The 22,445-nt window shown below is 37.0% G+C and overlaps 1 protein-coding gene across 2 annotated transcripts; it reads right to left on the bottom strand.

The window, feature by feature from the left end:
- Nucleotides 1-3,258: 3,258 nt before the first annotated feature.
- LOC129249238 (mantle protein) lies at nucleotides 3,259-6,954 on the bottom strand. Of its 2 annotated transcripts, XM_054888930.1 has the most exons (4): nucleotides 6,865-6,954; nucleotides 6,496-6,662; nucleotides 3,631-4,683; nucleotides 3,259-3,437 (listed from the first exon to the last, which is right to left on the bottom strand). In XM_054888930.1, the coding sequence occupies exons 2-4, from the start codon at nucleotides 6,505-6,507 to the stop codon at nucleotides 3,432-3,434; spliced, it is 1,071 nt and encodes a 356-aa protein (XP_054744905.1). In that variant the 5' UTR covers nucleotides 6,508-6,662; nucleotides 6,865-6,954; the 3' UTR covers nucleotides 3,259-3,431. The 2 variants fall into 2 exon arrangements, with proteins under 2 accessions (XP_054744905.1, XP_054744904.1); XM_054888929.1 differs by having other exon boundaries at nucleotides 3,259-4,683.
- Nucleotides 6,955-22,445: the final 15,491 nt, after the last annotated feature.

Below are 22,445 nucleotides of genomic sequence, written 5' to 3' on the forward strand. Positions count from 1 at the left end.
TATTTGAGTCGGAACTTGAGTCTACACTCGCACAAGTTTCAAGTGACAATGAGGCCACACGTTGTTGAACTAGACAATGTGGTTCGTTCGCTGACTTTGTTTCGGAGAGTTGGAAGGGGACCACAATTTCGATCCAGAAATAAACTTTAGCAACGAGCGTATTTTTGGGTGAATGATTGTAAAATTACCAATGAAAAGTAAAATTACCGATATGGGACGACTCAAGAGGTTCACCAGCTGGTAATATATCTATAGAAAGGTGCTATTTGAGATGGATTTACCCGAAATGGTCACCTCTCTCGAAAGAAACTTGAATTTACTATTAAGATTATGAAAGTTGAATCTGCTAACCTTTCTCTTGTAAGGCTTTTCCAGTGGAAGACAATACTCGTATATACGTCAGGCATTACAAAATTAGTTTTACAAGTATTTAGAAAAAGAGTATTAAAATGGCTTGAAGGTTTTGAAGCCTCCTTCTCTTTAAGAAAGGAGGGCTGATTAACTATGCCATTTAGTAACTAAATCAAAAATTAAATGCCCTATAGCTCTTTACGATTATGGGTTTCCGTCAAATTGATGAGCCTGAAAAGGAATATTTGTTCATGAATCCCCTGATAACTAAATTTTCTCACGACAATAACAGGCATTGTTTCTGTACGGACCAGTTTAGTTCTTTTAAATGGACGGTATTGTACAGAGTTTGATTGAAAAGTAATGAGCCTTCCCGCGCGGAGCGTCTGCCAAGCGATCAACCGAATCGGCTGGTGGAGGAAAATGATCGTTGGACCTTCCCCTTCCACTAGAGACCGGTCCCAGTTCGCTGGCAACAGCGGTGCAGTCAACATCGCTCCGCGTTTGAAAGCTGTTTTAAAAGTGTGTTAGGATTCGGTGCTTCCCCACCCTCCTTACAGTCCAGACCTGTCCCCTCCGGACTTCATCTTGTTCCCGCGCCTGAAACGAAAGCTGAAGGCGAGGCGTTTCGACTCCATCGAGACAATCCAAAAAACTGTGACAGCCGAATTGAACGCGATTCCGGCGAATGAGTTTAAAAAATGTTTCCTGCAGTGGAAGGAACGCTACCAGCGGCGTATTGACGCTCAAGGGTCCTATTTTGAAGAATATTAGTTGTATAAGCCAACTGCTTAAAAAAAATAAGGCTTATTGCTTTTCAATCAAACCCTGTATCGAACAATGCAATCTCTAAAAGCTGGATCGCTACATAATTTCAACGGAAGTGGCTGTGACATATAAGATATCTCTCTCTAAATAATTTAGAACGGCACATTTGATACCTTGAGCTCAAAACTACACAAATTGCTATAACCAAAGAAGTAGAGAGTAGTTCGCCGACACAAGCATCTTTCAACTTTTCAGATCTACGGTTGATGAATGAAATACCCACTTAGCTCTATTCGCACAATAATTGATATGGAAATTAAAATCTCACTAAGAGTTCATCGTAACACCTTAGCCAGTAAAGTTAGTTAACAGCTCAATGTTACACTTAATTCCGATTGTTATGAGCAAAAGATTGAAAATATCTTTTAGAGAATTATTTGCCTCATGCCATCTAACTGCATTGGTCAAGTTTGCTAAGCTTTCAGCGACATGCCACAGAGATTTAGAGTAGTGGAAGGTCATTTACCTTGCAAAAGTGGACCGAGGTGGCTGCTTTGAGGCACGCCGGAGTTAACATCATTTATGAGCTATTGCGTTTTATGCGGTGCGCGTATTTAATGCTGAATAAAAAAATTAATTAAATGTTGCAAAATCTTAGGAGGCTTTGCAATTACCATTTCAATTAAGAAATGTGAGTTTTAGTAACTCTTTTATTTCTGCTTAATAAAACGAGTTTGTTTTCTAAATAATAGAGGCGCTTTTCTTGCGCCTTTCCTGTTCGACGCTCTAAGCACCATTCGGAAGTGAGTTAAATATTTAGTGGAAAACAAATTTGTGTTTCAGGTTTTAGGTTTGAACAATGTTTTATTTCACATCTCAACATTACATCAACAATTTACACATTTTCATACGTTTTATCAGTTATTTGGTAGTAGTAAAGAGTATGTTTTGTTTTTTATATTTTTTGTGGTTTTTTTTTGTTACATATTTTTAGTAAGTTTTTTGCTTAGCTTTTGTTCTCGCAGCATAATAAGTTCGTATAAAAAATCATAAACTAAAAATTAAAAATTTAATTAAAAAATAATACAATACGGTCACACTAACTCACACAGGAGCATCACTTAAGCTAATTTTTTTATTTTTTATTTTTTGTTTCTTTTTTTGTTTTGATTTATTCTCTGTTTAATACGAATATCGAAGATTATGATATGTATTTATATATTATATATAAGTGGTATGTATGTAAGTTGTATTCAATTTGCGTATAAGAATATTGCATATAAATCTTTGCAGGTATGTGTTGCATATTTTGCTAAGTAATAATGTAATTATAAAATCATTAAAAATATATATTGCAATATTACAGCACGATTAACACTATTACTTCGCTAAGAGAAATGTTTACATATATTTACAAACATATACATATACAGTTATACTCTTATATATATAAGTAGCATTAAAGGGAATCTCATATTGAATCACTTGCAAGTCTTTTACGCATTCGCATTAGCTAAGACTTATAGCTTACATACATACATCGCTACATATACAAATATACATATGCAATATATTCGTATACATATTACCTCCAATGGGAGTAAATTAACTCAAAACAACAACAAGATCATTTATCACTTAACGAACGAACTCGAACGCCACCGGCAACGCTCCATTTGCGACTGCAGCTCCAAAATATTCCACATGCGCCCAGAGTAGAGCAAGTGTTTTTAGGAATGTGTTCACAAACTGTTGAATGTGCTGGTGGTGTGCGGAGGACGCGATTGGCCATGTCACAGGAACCCCACCCTGTTGGACGTGTCTCAACGGCGCCAAATATCACTGATGGTCGGAATATTGTGTCATATATTCCTTTGTACAACTTGAAAACTGCTTAAAAAACACTTAAAACTATTTATATGTATGTAAAAAAGTTTTTTAATGTTGAGTTTGCATAAAAAATTATGGCTTAAACTAAAATCGCAATCATAAATGTACATACGAAAAAAAAAACAGAAAACAAAAACAAAAAAAAACACGAAACAAATAAAAATAATAATAATAATTGGTAAAAGATCAGTTATGTTTATGTGTCTATAGTACGTGTTTCTCAAATTCCAAAACGTTTCGCCTAATTCGAGTTCCAAAACGTTCCATTATCACGATCACGCGGTTACGGTAAATTTTTCTCAATTCATCTCACTTTTCATATTTTTCGTCTTTCGAGTCGCATCATCCATATCCTTTAGCTCGCTTTCTCTCTGGTTCGTCTGAACGTCGAGTGTTCGAAGGTCTTTATTCACAACTTTTTCTCAATGCTGTAACGAAAGAAAGAGGGAGAGAGAGAGGGAAGGAGCAGACGTGTGACGGAGTTTACGTAGACGGAGAGCAAGGCAAAGGCATATGGGCATTATGTGTGAATGAGGTATATGAGTGAGAGAGATGGAGAGAGATAGAATTGCCATATTAGTATTCATGCTCCTCATGTTCGTATTCGCCATATGATTCCACCTCATGACCACCAAAGTCGTGGCTCTCTTCATGATATTCTTCATGGTGATGGACGGGCTCGTGTTCATGGATTTCCTTGTGCACGAAAACGGGTTCCTTATAGGAGATGTGTTTCTCATGGTAGACGGGTACGTGTTTTTCAATGTGAACGGGCACTGGTTTCTCGACTGGTACCTTGACTGGGTAGGGCACATGTTTTTCAACCTTGACTGGGATTTCCTTGATAACTGGGTAAGGTGCTGGCACATGTACTTTCACTTCATATGGTACTGGTTTGTCAACATGCACAGGCACGGGGTTATCGTAGGGTACATGTACTGGAACGGGCACCTTCTTGATAACTGGCACTGGCACTGGTTTCTCCACATGGTATGGTACTGGTTTTTCTACATGATAAGGCACAGGTTTGTCGACATGCACCTTGACTGGATAGTGCACGATCTTCTCAACTGGGTATGGTTTCTCAACCTTAACTTCCACCTTTACTGGCACATGCACCTTCTTCTCAACTGGGTAGGGAGCGGGCACGTGCACTTTCACTGGCACATGCACCTTCTTTTCAACTGGGTAGGGAGCGGGTACGTAAACTTTCACGGGCACTGGACGATCATAGTGTACATGTACTGGATAGGGCACCTTCTTCTCAACCGGATAGGGGGCGGGCACTTCATGTGGCACCTTTACGATTTCCTTCACCTCATAAGGTATATGCTTGACCACGGGATATGGTTTGGGCACTTTGACCTTAATCGGCACTGGTATATGCTTTTCGACGGGTACGTGCACAATCTTTTCAACCGGGTAAGGCTCTGGCACTTTCTTGATAATGGTCAATGTTTTCTCCTCATGAATGGGATGATGGTACGAATGGTGATAATCCTCGAAATGATGTAGACCACGTTTGGTTTTGGTGCTCTCGCTATCGTCGGCGGCAGAGGCTTTCTCGGCACCTTCTTTCGCGGGTTCAGCGGATTTGGTTTCGGCGGCTTTTTCTTCTTCGGCGCGTGCGCTGATGGCCAGCAGCAACACTAGGGCCAGCAATGATGCTGAACGCTGTTTGGGAGAGAAAGAGATAGAGAAGAAGGGAAAGAATAGGCGGAGGAGAAAGATTCACAGTCAACAAAAGTAATGGCAGAATAAGAGGAATAAGTATTTAGGCATAAGGAGAAACAGTGTTAAGAAAGAGTAGGAAGATGAAAATTTGTGGTTAGATGCAATTGAAAAAATTGGAGTTATTCGAGAATTAAAAAAATGCCAGTTGTCGTGTAAGAGAATTGTTTGTGAATTATTTTTTAAAAGAGAGCAAAGCGCAGAAAATTGCGAATAGTTTGAAATAGTTGAAGTGCAGGAGAAGGAAGAAAAGGAATAAAAATTAGTAAATATTTTAATTTCTGTTTTTCTCAAAAGGCAGTTTGTGCCTCCCTAATGTTTTTAAGACTTTGGTGAAACAAGCTATTTTTACTTTAACTAATTAATTTTTAAAAGCTGGTGAGTCTTTTTGGAATTTGTCTAAAACTTTGCAGTATTTAAATGCAGATTCTGTTAAAATATGGTTTATAATAAAAAAATTATTGGATGAAATTTATTGAAAAATTTAAAATCATTTAGAAAACTAAAAGTTTCATAACATATTTTTTGAATTATATTTACAAATGGAACTAAAGTTTTTAGGAAGGATAACGCGAAACATTTTCAATGAAGTAATTTTTAATAAACAGGTGGAAGAAAATTGCTTTAAAAATTAAGATTGTTTTCAAAGATATAATTTTGAGAAGTGAGAAATTTTTTTGCAAATTTATGTAGTTACTAAACCTAATACTGCTGTACAAAAACCAGAAATATTAAAAACGTATTTTAGAATATAAATAAATATTAACACATTTACTGAGCCTTAATGTGATGGAGAGCTTTTAGCCTTTTAGTTAAGCCTGCATATCAAAATACTCAGTTAATTAAAGTTAAAAAAAAATCGCGAAAATATATCCCAAATACACTTTATAAATCTAAATAATTTTTTTTTTTGTGAAATTTTGAGAAGCCTATGGAGAATTCGGTAATTATACGACGGGTAAAATTAATTTCGTAGTCTCTGATAAATATTTAATATATAAATTTTTAAATTCAAATATTTAAATTTGTTTTTGAAATATGAAAAATAAATGATTTTGTGAGTTTACTACAAAGTAGAAAAACATTTTGACATGCAACTTTAAATATAAAATATCAAAAAAAATTGTAAACTTCAAATTTTTACTTTATTATTAAATTTTCATATAAAATTTTTGTTTAGGAAGTTTTAGATTCAATGGACTTTCTATTGCATTTCTTACTCAATAACAAAAGAAACAAAAAAAAAACAGTAAATTGCAAGCATTTTGAAAACTTGCCAAAAAAATGCTTCTTCTTTCATCAAATCAATTTTTATAATTATTTTAGGTAGCTCTTTGAAATTATATAGAAAATAGTTACTCGTCTTTCAGTCGGAATGTTTTGAAAAATTTATTTAATCACAAAATTTCATAGCAAATATTTTTAATTTTAACCGAATTTCAATAGATTTTTGCCACTTTTTTCATCATCAATTAAATTTTTAATTTTTTCCCACTTGCACATTTGTTTTAATAAAGCAGGAAATGTGTAGTCCAAAATGCACTATTGCTCATCCATTTTTCATAACATTCCACCACAGATTTTGACTTCATTGATGTCTTTGTTCAATTATCCCCTTTCACTCAATCCAATGTCATTTTCATGTCATAAATCACTTTTTCTACAGTTTTAGCTTTTTAGCTTTTTATTTTTGTAATTTTTTATTAATTCTTTCGTTCTTTTGAAAATTTTGTCTGCACTTCTTCGCATACATACCAGCAGCTTCATCCTAAATCACAATGACAACGAAAAGTTGAAGCGAACGAAACGCAAAATCCCTTCCTGATATCCTGCGATGCAATGGTATTGATAATCCTCACGCACACAGCAAATTCACAATCCTTTTAACACTTGTGCTTTGATTTTAACGCTTGCGAAAGGAACTACAAACAAATGAAACGGAGAAGAAACAAAAGACTTAAGTAACGAACTTGAGCACTGTACGATTTTAATTCGTTGCTGTTTAACAGAACACTAATATTTTTTCCAATAATCGCTGAATTATATAGAGCAAACCGTCGAAAGAAATATTTTTTTTTTAATTTTTATATATAATAAATTATAATTTTTTGTATGTTGCATTACTTTGTAAACGCCGCACGATCCGTGCACGAGACGCGAGTTTTTGCAGCTACGTGAAGAGAGGGAAGAACGTAAAGCTATATGATGTGTATAGCTGAACAGTAAACGATTCAATGATACCAATTGGGGCCACTGTTTGCACTTTTATAGTTAATTCCATTTCCATTTGGTTAACCAAATCGTGATTGCTGCTGAGCGTTGCCGAAGACGTTGCCGAAAATGCCAAAACACCACGAACCACGTAGTGCATGAAGAAGCAGAAGCATAAGTGAACGAAGACGAAGACGAAGAAGTGGAGCAGCGAGTCATGCAAAAATATGGCAGACAACATTGGTGCAAATCAAGCACAACAACAATGCAGAAAATGAGTGTTGTATGCATGAAAAGCAAGACTGCTGCAATAGCCAACAAAACCAGCAACAACTGGAAGAGCAGCGGTGCTCAAAAACCAAACTTTGAAACCATGGAAGTGTGTATGTGCGCGTCTGTGCCGAAATGAATGTGCGCAGCCAGGCGCAATGCAGGCAGTTTGGTTACCAGAAAAAAACGATTTGCCTGCAAGTTGCAAGCTGAGCTTACGACTAGGCTAACGTAAACACATACGCACATACACACACATATATGCATAACTTGCAGAAATGCAAAACCAAGTAACCGTGCAGTGTGGCGGTTAAAACGAATGCGCTTCTTGGTGTTGTCACAGTTGTTTGTTTGCTTTTGTTTCGCTGTTGTTGCTGCTACTCTATTGCATATTTGCTATTGTTGTTGCTGCTCTTTGTTACTACCTATGTCTGCAAGCACTTTTCAGATTAGTAATTTTATATGTGTGTGTTGTTGTTGTGTTTTTTTGCACATTCGCTAATTTGCTTTATTTTGAGATTTGCTTGTCTTCTTCCATTTTTCTATTTTGTCTGGGTTTCTAGCGTAAACGTAATTGAATTAAAAACGCATTCAAAAGTGTTTTTGCCGCTATTGCACTTATTAGTGTTTCAATAAAACGTTTGCTTAGCACTTTTTGTTCCTACCCCCGTCCCTTCAGCTTCCTCTTTGCTTATGATGCGCTAGCGTAATAGTAATTTTTTTCTGCCGGAACGCTTCAGGAGCTTTGTGCTCGCGTTTTGGTCAGTTACTTTTACTACTTTACTTCTCGTAAAACGTGCACATGTCCAGATTTCTTCATGTCATTACAATATCCATTTTTTGTTGTTGTTTGCTCAAAGTGTGGTAATCACTTAAAGATAATTTAATTTGATAAGCCATCACTTTAATTGTTGCATGTCAATTGCCTTACAAGCTCAGTCGGAGGCTTTCAATGCGTATTTTGTTAGAGTGACATGTGAAACTTTTAATGGAGGGTCTTTGAAATACGGTTGGAAATACTTTTCTTATATTTGGTAAACCTCTTTAGGTAGGCAATATTGTATTACTGCAGAAAATCTAACAAATATTGGTAATTAGATATTCGTGCATTCGCAAGTTATGTAAAGCACCTCCAATGAAGGATAATTCCTGGTATTGTTGAAGTAGCAAATAACTAAAACTATTTCCTGGCCATTTGGGCTTTGTTTTTTTATGTAGTTCACTTAGAGGAATTTAAATGGACTTATTACAGAGTTACAATAAACAAAAGTATGACTGCATCAGCCAACATATTTATGATATAATCACCAGAAAATTAGGAAATTAACCCCGTAACAGCCAGGCTACTATGGCCGCCTGGACAAAGGAATTGCTTAGCCTCTCAAGAGAAGATATTTCGAAGGTCGTGGCTTGTGTCACCGGCCACTGGCTATTTGGAAGGCATTCCTTGAGACTAGGAGCATGCCCCCCATGAATATTGTAGAAGCTGTAGAGGTAGAGATGAGGAGGAGGAAGAAACAGTAGAGCACTTCCTTTGCATTTGTCCAGCCTTAGCTAAAATCAGAGCAGGTTGTCTAGGTAAACACTTTTTCAATTCTCTTACAGAACTATCTGGCGCGGGGAGTAGACCAATCCTGCGCTTCATAAGAGCCTCAAAATGGTTTCATGAAAGTAAATAAACAAGGTTCCTGTGTCGCACAGTGGTATCACAACGGACATGTGAGGTCTAAGTGAGTTGGTCATACGGACCGACTACCACCATAACCTAACCTAACCTAACCTAACCAGTACCAATACACTTGTTCAGCGGGAGTTTTCGCCTCCTTCGCAGTCAGGTCATAGAGGCTAGATGCAGAATCACTAAATTTACATGGCCCGAAGAAAATCCTTATAGAGTTCCTCAGCAAAGCATAGACCTGAAATCGCGCGATTCATACTTTTATTTCCTCCTTTGGGAATATATGTTTCTTCTTCTTCTTAATTAGCGTGATGACCGCTTACGTGACTTTGGCCGAGTTTAACAATGCGCGCCAGTCGTTTTTTTCTCGTGCTAATCGGGCCAGTTGAAAACACCAAGTAAAGCCAAGTCCTTCGCCACCTGATCTTTCCAACGCAGAGGAGGCCCTCCTCTTCCTCTGCTACCAACAGTTGGTACCACTGGCACCCAGGTGCTTTTTACCGCTTATGCATCAGTGCTGGATACCAGTTTGGCGGTGTTTTCTTTTACTCCCAGATTAGTAAGATGATGACTTAATGCGCTGCTAGAATTCCTGTGATGATACTAAAATTATTTTTATTTCTATTTTGACTGCAACAAGACCGGTGGATTGTCCTAGTATGGCCTTCTATATCTTTCTTCTATTTCTAATTCCTAATTCAATTCAAATGAAATACACTTATGCCAACGATTTTTCCAATCCCCGAAACATGCCAAATAGTCCATTTCCGGTATAGCCATCAGCACCTCCTTCGATTCAGCTTTTATCTCCTCAATCGACTCGAAACGCGTTCCCCGGAGTGGTCTCTTGAGTTTTGGGAATAGCCAGAAGTCACATGGAGCCAAATCAGGCGAATACGGTGGTTGCGGAACGATATGCGTGGAATTTTTGGCGAAATGGTCACGAAGAACGAGTGCAGTGTGAGACGGTGCATTATCGTGATGCAAAAACCAGGAGTCGTTTCCCATAATTCTGGTCTTTTTAGACGAATTGCTTCACGTAAACGACGCATAACACTCAAATAATATTCCTTATTAACAGTTTGGCCAGGTGGAAGGAATTCATAGTGCACCACACCACGAAAATCGAAAAAAACTGTCATCATGCCCTTTATTTTTGAACGACTTTGACGTGCTCTTTTCGGTCTGGCCTCGCCTTTAGCACGATATTCGCTTGATTGGTCGGTTGTTTCAGGGTCGTAAGCATAAATCCAAGTCTCCCGTAATGATGCATTTGAGCTGGTGCTGATAGTCTGAAAGCATTGCTTCACACACATCAACGCGACGACTTTTTTCCAAGAAATCGAGAGTTTTCGGTACCAAACGAGATTTGACTTTTCGTAGGCCCAAATGGTCTTTCAAAATGGTTTTCACAGATCCTTCTGATATTCCGATCATATCAGTAAGGTCTTTAACAGTCAACCGACGATTTTTGAGCACTAACTCCTTCACTTTATTGACGTGTTGGTCATCTGTTGACGTCCATGGTCGTCCGGAGCGCTCCAAGTCATCAACACGTTCTCGACCCTCTTTCAAGTCTTTGTACCACTTATAAACATTTTTCTGGGACATGGTTGAATCACCAAGTGCCTTCTGCAACATGCTAAATGTTTCCGCAGCCGAAATTTCATTCCGCAAACAAAATTTGATGGCACTTCTCTGTTCAATCAAATCAGACATTGTAAAAATCGAAAAATGCACTCTTGGTCGTTTGGTAAACACAAGCGTAAATATATTACTGATAATGACATTCACATGAAAGTTGGCCCAGATGTTGTTAACAGTGCTGCCAACTCATGAAAAAAATAACTAGAGCGAAATTTTAATCCCGCGAAGTTTGACAAATAAATATACCTTACACAGTAGTACGCTATATCAGAACGAGATTATTACGAGATATTAGCAGTTATGGTAAGTTGAGTAGCTTATAAATGAAACTGAAGTCTTTCTGTAATATTGGCTTTCCACGCTTTATTACTGGGGTGGAAAATATATTCATATCTGTAGGGGACTTAACTCAACGACCTGTGTTCGCTGTCATTGGTTTCTTAATTAGACTGGAAGGAATATTCAGTGCAAGGCCTATAAAAAAACCAATTCAAAATGCTTCCTTGGACTTATTTAAAACCATCTCTTGCCCAGATGTTTTAATATTAACTACAACAGGCACTGGCAAGACACAACTTACGAAGTAAGTTGGAAGTAAAATATTGAAGTTTTCAATAAATTAAAAACCAAAAAATTATCATGAGTATATTCCAGTTATTTAGCTCATTCAATTTTTTAATCAAAATTTACTAAAATCCACATTCATAGGTGGCTCTATAAAAATTTCTGATTGACTATTACATAAATTTTCTTACATAAAACATGGAATGTGAAGTAATTGCTGGACCATAAATATTCAAGAAAATACAATTATAATTAACAAAAAAATTTGGGGCAACTATTATTCAATGTGCAATAAACTGTGGCATAATTAATCATATTGTGCTGTCTTTTATAGCCAAAGAACGGACAACTTTTATACAGACTTTAAAAACAAACTTTGCCATCGAGAAAAAGAATTTCGCTCTGTTGAATGACAAAAACAACAAATAAATGAGCAACAGAAATGACAATTAGTTGATTAGATGCGCTCTGCTATACATTCACACACACATATATATAATGATATTATATCTCCGACAGAATTAAGAAGAAACCATCCGAGTTGTATTGGAATATGTGAAAAATGGAATTTCAGACAAAACTTGTATTTTTGTGCCATTTATGATTGCTGCTTTTGGCAAAACTTAAGCAAATCAAATATTAAATTGAAGTTTTATAATTTTATAGCATGCAAAATATTTTGCCACTCGCACTGCTTCTCTAAGGGATGATGGGTCGCTCATTGTAAAAAAGAAAAGTGCGCAGAGTTAATACGAGGAGGTGTAGTGAGTTAATCCCTCTTAATGATGGTGTTTATTTCTTGAGCGATGAGGCTCCAAAGTATTATTATATTTATCTGAACTTTGCCGCTCAAGAGGCTTGCACTGCCGGGGAGCGACAATTCTACTACGTAACTGCAAGGCTGTCTAATGACAGGGTTGTTCACAGTGAGGAACACACTTAGTCTTACATAAATATATATATATAAATATATATACATATACACCTATACCTCGCTTTACACGGTATTCGCTTAACACGGATTCATTCTTACACGGTTTTCAAAATCAAAATAAATTTTTGTTATTTATTTTTATGTTATTTATTTTAGCATTGTTTGAAATGTAGATTCTGAAATCTGTACTTTAATCAAAACAAAAACGAAGAGGGAATTAAATGCAAAAGCAAAAAAAGTTTTACCAAGGGAAAAGCAAGAATTAACAAAACCGGCATGAAGAGAAAAATTATTTCTTTAGAAACTAAAATTGAAATTTTGGACCGCTTAAGAAATAAAGAAATAATAGTGAATATTACTAAATTTTATTCAATGAACGATGCAACAATAAGATCAATAAAGAAAAACGAAGATTCAATTAGAAAAAGTGTAGCAGCTGTAATACATACGAGTAGCGCAGCTAGCGGTCATAAGACTGCAAAAGATCGTTTACCGATTCTGCTTTGTAGGAATGCTTCTGGAGATCATATTATGAAGCCGTTGATAATTGGTAAAGCTAACCGACCACGAGGTTAAAGGTTTGAATATTAACAATCTTCCCGTTTATTGGAAAGCCAGTAAAAAAGCTTGGGTTACCGCAACGTTATTCAATGATTGGTTCCATAACATTTCTGTGCCAGATGTGTAAAAGTATTTAATCAAAAAAGGGTTCCTTTTAAAGTCCTTCTAATTCTTGATAATGCTCCAGGACACCCTCAAGACTTGTAACTTGAAAATGTTGAAGTTGCTTTTTTACCTCAAAGTACGACTTCTTTGCCGCAACCCCTAAACCAAGGGATAATTTCGACTTTCAAGGCCCTGTATTTAAAAAAGTCTTTCAGATATATTTTAGATCATGTGGAAAATAAAGGAACCCTTTCAATTATTGATGCCTGCATAAAATTTACAATGTTGGATTGTATCAAACACATAAGCATGTCGTATAACGAGATTGAAAAATCAACGCTGCATACCTGTTGGAAATCTTTATGGCCTAATATATTTAATGGTGAGACTAGTAGCGTAGCTTTTGAGGAAGAGTATTCTCGGATAATTGAGTTGGGTCAAGAATTAGGTGGAGAAGGCTTTGACGATATAACTCAAGCAGATATTAAAGAATTAATGCAAGATCAGGAACTAAATGCAGACGACTTAATTGAAATGGTTAAAATTGTGAGGAAAATAGTGTTGAATGTGACTTTGAATCTGACATCGAAAACAATGAATCCAATACCTTCACAGCTATATTTGTTTACAAGGGACTTGTGCTAGGAAGAAAACAAGGAAACCATTTTCAAGGACGAGATGTTATTTTAGATCGAGGTCTTAAATTTCAACGAGCTGTTAATGACCTATTAAAACAATATGAAGAGGTCCACAAAGATATGACAAATAAAAATAAGCAACAAAAGCTTATTTCAAAATTTTTTCCAAAAAAAATTCTAATCAAACTATGACTACAAGCAATTCAGAAAATGCAGAAGAAAAATCCAATGAGATTATTTTATCCAGTGATGAGTCAGATATTACAAGTTCGTAAGAGAAAACTAATGACCGAAAGTGATAGTAATTAAGCTTAAAAATAAGGATGAGCCGTACATATTTATATAGCTATATTAGTATCCAAATTTTTTGATATTTATAATGAAGTACATATGTATATTTTTTTTTTAATGGAATGCATTTTTTGTTTTACCCATTCCTATGTTTTTATGACTTAAATTATTCTTTTATGTCTTATTAACTGTATAAAGCTAAACATAATAGGACTATGAATAAGTTCGTGCGGTTTTACAACAAATGGCGTAACTTGATTATTATTCCATTGATCCACATTTCCAAACATTCATTGGAGAGCTACTGTCGTAAGGCACAAACGTCAGTATAAGTTTTTTATTTGAAGCGTAAACAACAATATTTTTACCACACTTGAAAATGTCGAATTTCGTGCCAAATAATGTGTTTTTGCGGGGAATTCTTCTTCATTATTTTAATATGAAGAAAAAAGCAGCCGAAAGTCATCGTATCTTGGTGGAAGTTTATGGTGAGCATGCTCTAGCTGAGCGAACTTGCCAGAAGTGGTTTGCACGCTTTAAAAGTGGTGATTTTGGCTTGGAAGACGAAGAACGCGAGGGTGCGCCGCCAAAGTTCATATATACCGAATTGGAGGAATTGCTCGATCAAGATCCGGCTCAAACGCAAGAAGAGGTTGCAAAAACTTTGGGAGTTGATCAATCAACCATTTCCAAACGTTTAAAAGCCATGGGAATGATCCGAAAGGTAGGCCATTGGGTGCCGTATGAATTGAAGCCAAGAGACGTTGAACGCCGTTTTATGGCATGCGAACAACTGCTTCAACGGCACAAAAGAAAGGGTTTTTTGCATCGAATTGTGACTGGCGATGAAAAGTGGGTCCATTACGACAATCCAAAACGTCGGGCAACGTATGGATACCCTGGGCATGCTTCAACATCGACGTCGGCGCAGAATATTCATGGCCTGAAGGTTATGCTGTGTATCTGGTGGGACCAGCTGGGTGTTGTGTATTATGAGCTACTGAAACCGAATGAAACGATTACGGGGGATGTCTACCGACGACAATTGATGCGTTTGAGCCGAGCACTGCGAGAAAAACGGCCGCAATACGCCGATAGACACGACAAAGTTATTTTCCAACATGACAATTCTCGGCCACATGTTGCACAAGTGGTCAAAACATACTTAGAAACGCTCAAATGGGATGTCCTACCCCACCCGCCGTATAGTCCAGACCTTGCGCCATCCGATTACTATCTCTTCCGATCGATGCAACATGGCCTGGCTGACCAGCACTTCCGTAATTACGATGAAGTCAAAAAATGGATCGATTCGTGGATTGCGGCAAAACCGACCGAATTTTTCACAAAGGGAATCCGTGAATTGCCAGAAAGATGGGAAAAAGTAGTAGTAAGCGATGGACAATACTTTGAATATTAAATTTGTAACCATTTTACGTCAATAAAGTTTCAAATTTCGAAAAAACCCGCACGAACTTATTCATAGTCCATTACATACAAATATGAATATATTTGTGATGAGCTGTTTTTTTTAGCTTATTTTTCAAGCTGCTGCTCGCAAAGGCAAATAAATTCTTTCGTCGTTAACCACGAGTTTCTGCATATCTGACATTTGTAAGAATCAGCGTGACTTAAGCACATTGCTTCGATATGATGAAGGCCGCTGTTTTATAAGCCGCACTATTTCATGCACTGCAATATAACAGATGGGCTAAAAAGTCCCGTGCCTATCAAAGACAACACCTCTTTTTTTCTACGTTCAAAATTAGCTTTATTCATCAACGTAGGTTCCATGAAGAACAACGCCACCATTCCACCGCTGCTCTAACATTTTAATACCATTTTTGTAGAACGACTTATCTGATGCCTCAAAATATGCCTCAGTTTCAGCGATAACTTCTTCATTCGAGCAAAACTTCTTACCGGCGAGCATTTTTTTGAGGTCTGCCAGTGGTCACTGAGAGCCAATTTTGGCAAATACGGTAGATGTTGGAGCTATTTGAAGCTCAATTCATGCAGTTTGGCCATTGTTTTCATTGCTCGCATTTGGACGTCCACTGCGTTGTGCATCATCGGTGTCTGAACGGCCACGTTCGAGGTCAGCAAATCAACATTTTATTGTTGTTTCTTATGGATTGAAGTCCCCATAACACTTTTAAAGCCATTTCTTCGCTTGAACGGTATTTTTTCCCATCAAGAAGTAGTGGTAAATTAAAACACGAAATTATTTTTGATCCTTTGTTTTGAAAATAACAGAAGTAGCGTCGCTCTTAGCACAATAACTCACGAACTTATGAATAGAATATCAAGAAATTTTAACAGCTGCCAGTTTAAGTTCATTACTAACTGAAAAAGAGGTGAATGCAGTAAAACTAGTGCCATCTATTTGTTAGGCCCGGGTCTTTCCAGCCCATGTGTTAAATTAAAATTGCATAACTTTAAGTAGTATTTTTAACGCGAGCTCAATACTTGTTTATGACAGTTGGTTAAAGTAGAGTATCTACGAATTCTGATTGATAAATGCTATTTTCTAAGTAACACTCGTGTGCACGCTTACAGATATTTGATATTTCTTGTCACCAGCTTCAGTAATAAGACAATCGGGTGATGCATAGTTGACTTGACTGCACAGCTTTGGAGTGGATGAAGTAACTGATGGATTTTTCTGATAACCAGATATTCTCTAAGATGTATCGCACGTTTTGTTTGGCAAATATTCTGCACTCAGCGTCGTAATTACTTTTCCAACGACTTGCAACAATGGTCGGGTACTTAAATAATTGGTTCTCTGGTCATTACCTACTTGTGAAGCCGCTGCGTACTTTAATCGTGGTTACGGCTTTCTCCGAAGTGTGGTCTCTACAATCCTTCTACCAAAGTCCTACCAGGTCTAATAGTATTCTGTATCAAACATCCCTGCCATCGCACAAAAATATTTTAACACTGTATTTGTTAGACCGTATATGGTTTGGGGAATATAAAGGTATTCAGAAAATGAAAGAAAGAGGCAAGATATCGAACAACGAAGGTGTCAATCCCAATTTACAATTTGATTAATTGTGAGTTGTCTTACCATTTTGTTATTGAAGTAATAAATTAGCTGGCATCGCCGTCAATTAGCATTACAGTAAAATCACTTCCTGCAAGAAACTGCAAACATTGGTTTTGGTGCAAATAAACTAAATACCGCAAAATTTAGTTTTTATTGGTCACAAAAATGTTGCATACGCGCACGTGAAACAAATAACAAAATTTTAGTGGTAATTTTTGTTCACAGTGTTTCGGGATATTTTCTGTGTAAACCTCAGCTTCCGGGACTCATCTCGGTAAATTTCTTGACAGCGAGGAAAACGAAAAAAAAATTATTATATTTTATTGCCTATATTTTTAAATTTTTACTTGACAAAAATACTAGCGCGAGAGTAAGAGATTGAAATTTTTTTATTTTGTTTAAAATGAATTTGCAAGACTATAAATATAAAATTTAGAGAGTAGCATTCACTCTGATGATTAACATATCAAAAATTGAAAATTTCGCAATTTGTTTCAATAAGATTTTTTCAAATTATTTCGGGACTCATATCAACCAATCCCGTAATTTCGGTGCGCACCCAAAGTTAATGGTTGTAATACGTTGATCGGTGCTGAAAAAATCCGAAATCCTGAACCAGAGTTTACGGGATCCTGGGATGGACATTCTTAACCCCTTGGGCACATTTGACGCCTGAGACACGTCATGAATTTCTTTGCTCTAGGAGTGGATGACTTGTTTTGTTTTTATTAATTTATTTCGTCTATTAAAAAAATACCGAAAATTACCGAAATAGACGGATGCCTTAATACATAAATTGGTACTTAAAAATATTGAGTCCCGATCCCGAAATTGGAAAGCGCCGGACTGGTCATTCCTAATGCACACTTACATCGATTTGTAAAACTACCAAAATCTCGATCCCGAAATGAAAGTGTCGCGGGATCAGCATCCCTACTACATATGTACATATGCATGCAAAGTATATGAGCACCTCTATGTGCATCCAGCAATGCCCAATCATTGTAATACATTTCATGCCTGGGTATGTTCATTGTGTTTGAAATGTAATTCATTAGGTTACTTGGTTAGGAGGCAGTCATCAGACACCAAAAACACCAAGTAAACATCCAGCCATTCAGCGAGTTAAGCAGCTATCGGCTGGTGACCAACATTTTCCATAATTGTAAAAAAATGTTTCATTGCTTTTATATCTCTGCAAATTACACATACAACTACAGACGTACGAATATAAATGTAGTTTTTTTTCCCAACTGGATTTGCTGTTATTATTGCATTTCTACAATAATGACTGCAGACGATTACTTGGTTACGGCTGTTGCATGCAACGCACATTAGTAAGAGGCAGCAGACAACAGCAAGCAATTAGTGTGTGTGCAAGCAGGTATGAATATCGCATGTGTTGTATGCGTGGTTATCAGTCGTCTGTAAAGCAGCCACTATTTCTGCTGCGGCTGCTGCTGCTGCTATCAGTGCTTACTGCCACTTCATTTGCTACTTGAAGCTGGCCGATGTTGCTGCCATAGGCGCTCGCAAAACACGTTTCGCTCGCTTGCATTAATTTGACGTCTCTGATTACCTTCCTTGTTATTATGTCAATGGGTCTTTGGCATCATTTCCATATTTGCCACTTCTACCGCTAGTGGCCAGCAGCTGGCGTCTGGCTGGTGGCAGCTCAATTGCTTTGATACATCGACTTTGTTTAGTGCAATTTTTGTTAGCTTTTCACTTTTGCTTTCTTCTCAATAGATGACCGCATAGCTGGTGCTCTTAACGCTCGCTTTAACATTCCGTTATTCATATAAATGCACGTATGTATGCACATATATAAATTGCTGGCATCATCATACAACAACAACTTCATCAGCTTCGTGGCCAATACTGCTTTCGCTCCACACAAATTTTGCATCGTCGAATAACTTGTCAGTTCCCGCATAAAAGTTTGCTGTTTGCTTTTGACCATCGCATCCGCTATGCAACAATTGTTGCTACCACTTAAATCACTTTGATTGTGTTTGTTACTTTTGTTGGTTTTGTGGCCATTACTGGTGTGTTGCAATCTGCTTGTTTGTTTGCATTTTTTCACATCTACCTACGCAAGCTGTGCTCTCTGCGGAGGCCATTATTGCCATTTTCAGTGTGTAGCGCCGTACAGTGGGCGCATATGGTGAAGTTGCAAATTATGCCCCATTACATTTATTTATTTTATCTTATTTTATTTAAGTCCAACATACAACCAGAGGTTATTTTTACAATAATTGACATATTTAGCAGATATATTTAAATCTTAAATAAAAGAGTAAGAAAATAGTTTAAAGGAACATTATTTATAATAAAATTAAAATTAGAAATAAATATTGAATGCACTATTATGAAGCTACATCAACCCACAGTGTACACAGTGAGCCAGCCGTTGACGATATGCTTATTTGACAATTTGCATGTGAAGTGATTTATATGTGTTAACAGTTTGCCTCCATTAACCCAGAGAAAGCAAAAGAGTACCTAAGAATTTCCTATGACATTTCAATTAAAATTTTGTATTGCGTTTGCTTCAAAACTTTATTCAAACACTTGATTCGAAGAAGAATCCTTTGCTCACTGCATACACGGTGCCTCAGCCTTCAATATTTCATTATAAAAATTCGTTAAATTTCTTCTCTCCGGTATTTGTTTGAATTTCTCACCTTTTTCAAAACAAATTCTGCTTCGCTTCATCTCTTACCATTTTTCTCTACAACTCGGCGCTTGAGTGCCCACTGTGCACGTGTTAGTTTTGGCAAGTTGGCTTATTTTGCTTTTTTCCCTTCATGTTGTACATCTGGTTCCAATACATTTCTCGCTTTGACATCTTGCCAAACATAATTTGAAAATTTTCTTTTTACTCGCTATTTTTCTGCTTTCAGCGCAACTGGCGCAACAGCTAGCCAGCCAGTTAGTCTGCCACAGAGTTGGGATAATTTACTTTACGGCGGGAGTTTGCTTGTTTTAAGACCAATATCAGCTATAAGCTGTTATTCCAAAATGCAACTGTACACGAATCGCAAGCTACAGCTACAAATAAAATAAATTGTTTTGCCGCTATTGTAAACAGCTGATTATGTCATTCAACGCTGACTGTACGTACGAGTAAACATAGTCAGTTATGCATATACTTACGTACATACGTACATATGTATATAGACAATCAGCTTCCAATATCAGCGTGCGTCACTTCTTTTCTCCGCTTTCCCTTCGCCTCACTGTCCATAAGATACGCTTTACCTTATTATAGCATCTCATAATTTCCTCTTTTGGTTTGCATTGCATTGCTCGACATTACAAAGCAATTGTATTTGTGCGAGTATTTGCACTGAATTGCTCGTGCGCGTCTGATACATTTATTACGATTTTATGCTATCGCACATTCGAGCGGCTCAAACTTATAAACTATTGTTTTAGTTAAGCAATATACGAGCATCGCCTGGCTTCCCGGCTGTTGTCAGTGAATGTGAGATAACTCAGAGTGGTTTTTTTCGACTTTGGCTTGCCTCCACTGCGACTCACTACTCCACTTTCCTACTGCTCCACTTACCATGTGTTTACTTCCTTGATTTAATTATGAAATCACAGGATAAATCTCGTTGAATAATAGTGGTATAAAATAAGTGAGTGTTGTTGTTGTATTGGTGTCAACTAATTGACTGGCGATTAAATTTTCATTACATGGTTTTATGATGCTTATGTAAACAGTAACTGATTAATAATATGCAGTTAAATAATTATAGAGCCAAACATAAAATATTTATTATTTTCTTATGTGCCAGTGAGGTTATTTTTTACTTTACCAACACACCTACGCAGCCGTAGGAAACTAAAGGCTTTCAAATATTTTTTCAATTAACTAGTTTTATTATTTGTGAATGCGATCTGTTAAAAATGAGAGTAGCTGGAGGAGATATTAAATTTGGGCGAGGAGTGCCACTTTGCTGCTAAACTTAAAGGCATTTTCTACAGGCGATGCTGCGATTAGATGCAATGTGAGCTGTGTTCGGTCGCTAATAGGAGAATACAATTCTATCAAAAAGTTTTAAGGCCACCTCGTGCCGAAATTAAGCGACTGATATGACGAGCTTGCTTAAAGTAAGGACAGATCGACTTCTCAGCCTGATAAATAAAAACTGCGATGTAAATATTTAATAGAACAGCCACCGATGCTCCAATCGTTCAATACGGAATTGACATGCCTTGCTGGACCATCACGGAATATGTGTAGCAATGGTGTACCTAAAAAGCAATAACGCTGCAGAAGATGACGTACAGAGTGATCCAATAAGACCGCATGTTTTATTTTACAAATAAAATAAAATGTATCGAAATAATTTTCTTTATCTTTTTATTTTTTCGCGGCTATGGCAATTAGGTATGAGACACAATATCCATTAAATATCCACCACGGCTCCTCTGCTCATTTTATGACACACGTTGGGCCTGTATAGCATCTATAATTGGTTTCGTTTTTCAGCCGTGGAATCATTTGAGGCATATTGGCGTAACGATAATTTTCACTTATCTCCAGAAGAAGTAGTTCAGTAATGCCAAATCGCAAGATTCCGGCGAACATTTCGTCGTTTTGTGAGACAATACATCCAGGGAACTTTGTTGTTCATTGTGTGGGCATAATTTTTTTTTGAGTGACATTAGATTTTCGGCACTTAGATGAAAGTGCGCCTCGTCTCTCTTCTTGATTGAAGTACGACCAGTTTCAAAAATGTTTGGATCACTTTTACGCGTTGCTCAATTGATTATCGCTCCATGACTATAGACACATATATATGTATAATTGGCGCGTACACCCTTTTTGGGGGTTTGGTCGAGCTCTTCCTTCTATTTGTGGTGTGCGTCTTGATGTTGTTCCACAAATGGAGGGACCTACAGTTTCAAGCCGACTCCAAACGGCAGATATTTTTATGAGGAGCTTTTTCATGGCAGACATACAATCGGAGGTTTGCCATTGCCTACCGAGGGGCGATCGCTATTAGAAAAATGTTTTTCTTAATTTTGGTGTTTCACCGAGAATCGAACCTACGTTCTCTCTGTGAATTCAGAATGTTAGTCACGCACCAACCCATTCGGCTGCGGCGGTCGCTCTATGACTAAGTCTGGCAAGTAATAGCTGTCAGAGCCTTTAGCCCCTTTGAAATAATAAAAATAAAATTAACATTTCAAAGATCTGGGATTTCAGAGCGATGAATCACCTGATACCATCAACTCTACCAAAGCCATCAAATATGGCGGCGAAACTTTAATGAGAACTGAGAGTCTTAAACTTACACTCTCCAAAGGAAATCAAATTAACTTGAATCGTAATCTTTTAAATCTGACTCCTTTTGCTCCATCCAATAATACCACCGAAAACAGGTTTTCCAATCCTCGTAAGCGCCTATTTTGCTTGCTATATGTGAGCCATAAAAAAAAAGTACTTTGAGCTTATTTTCTTGACCGAAAATCTACTTTAGCACTCGTGTTTTATGAGAAATTTGGAAAATCTGTTTTTATTCCCTATTTTTGCCATCGCCGATGGCGTTTGGCACATTCTTTCTAAAATAAGGAAAAATGCCAATGAGGCAGCCTCATATCGTCCAATCTCACTACTCGTGCTGACGATACAACTTTTTGGGAAATTATATGCTCCACGCCCAAAAGGAATGATATCGCTCAAACAATTAATACCAACACATCAATTTGGGTTCAGAGAAAAATATTCTATGATGT

This window comes from Anastrepha obliqua, chromosome 5 (assembly GCF_027943255.1).
Source record: "Anastrepha obliqua isolate idAnaObli1 chromosome 5, idAnaObli1_1.0, whole genome shotgun sequence".
In the NCBI taxonomy this organism is placed as follows: domain Eukaryota; kingdom Metazoa; phylum Arthropoda; class Insecta; order Diptera; family Tephritidae; genus Anastrepha; species Anastrepha obliqua.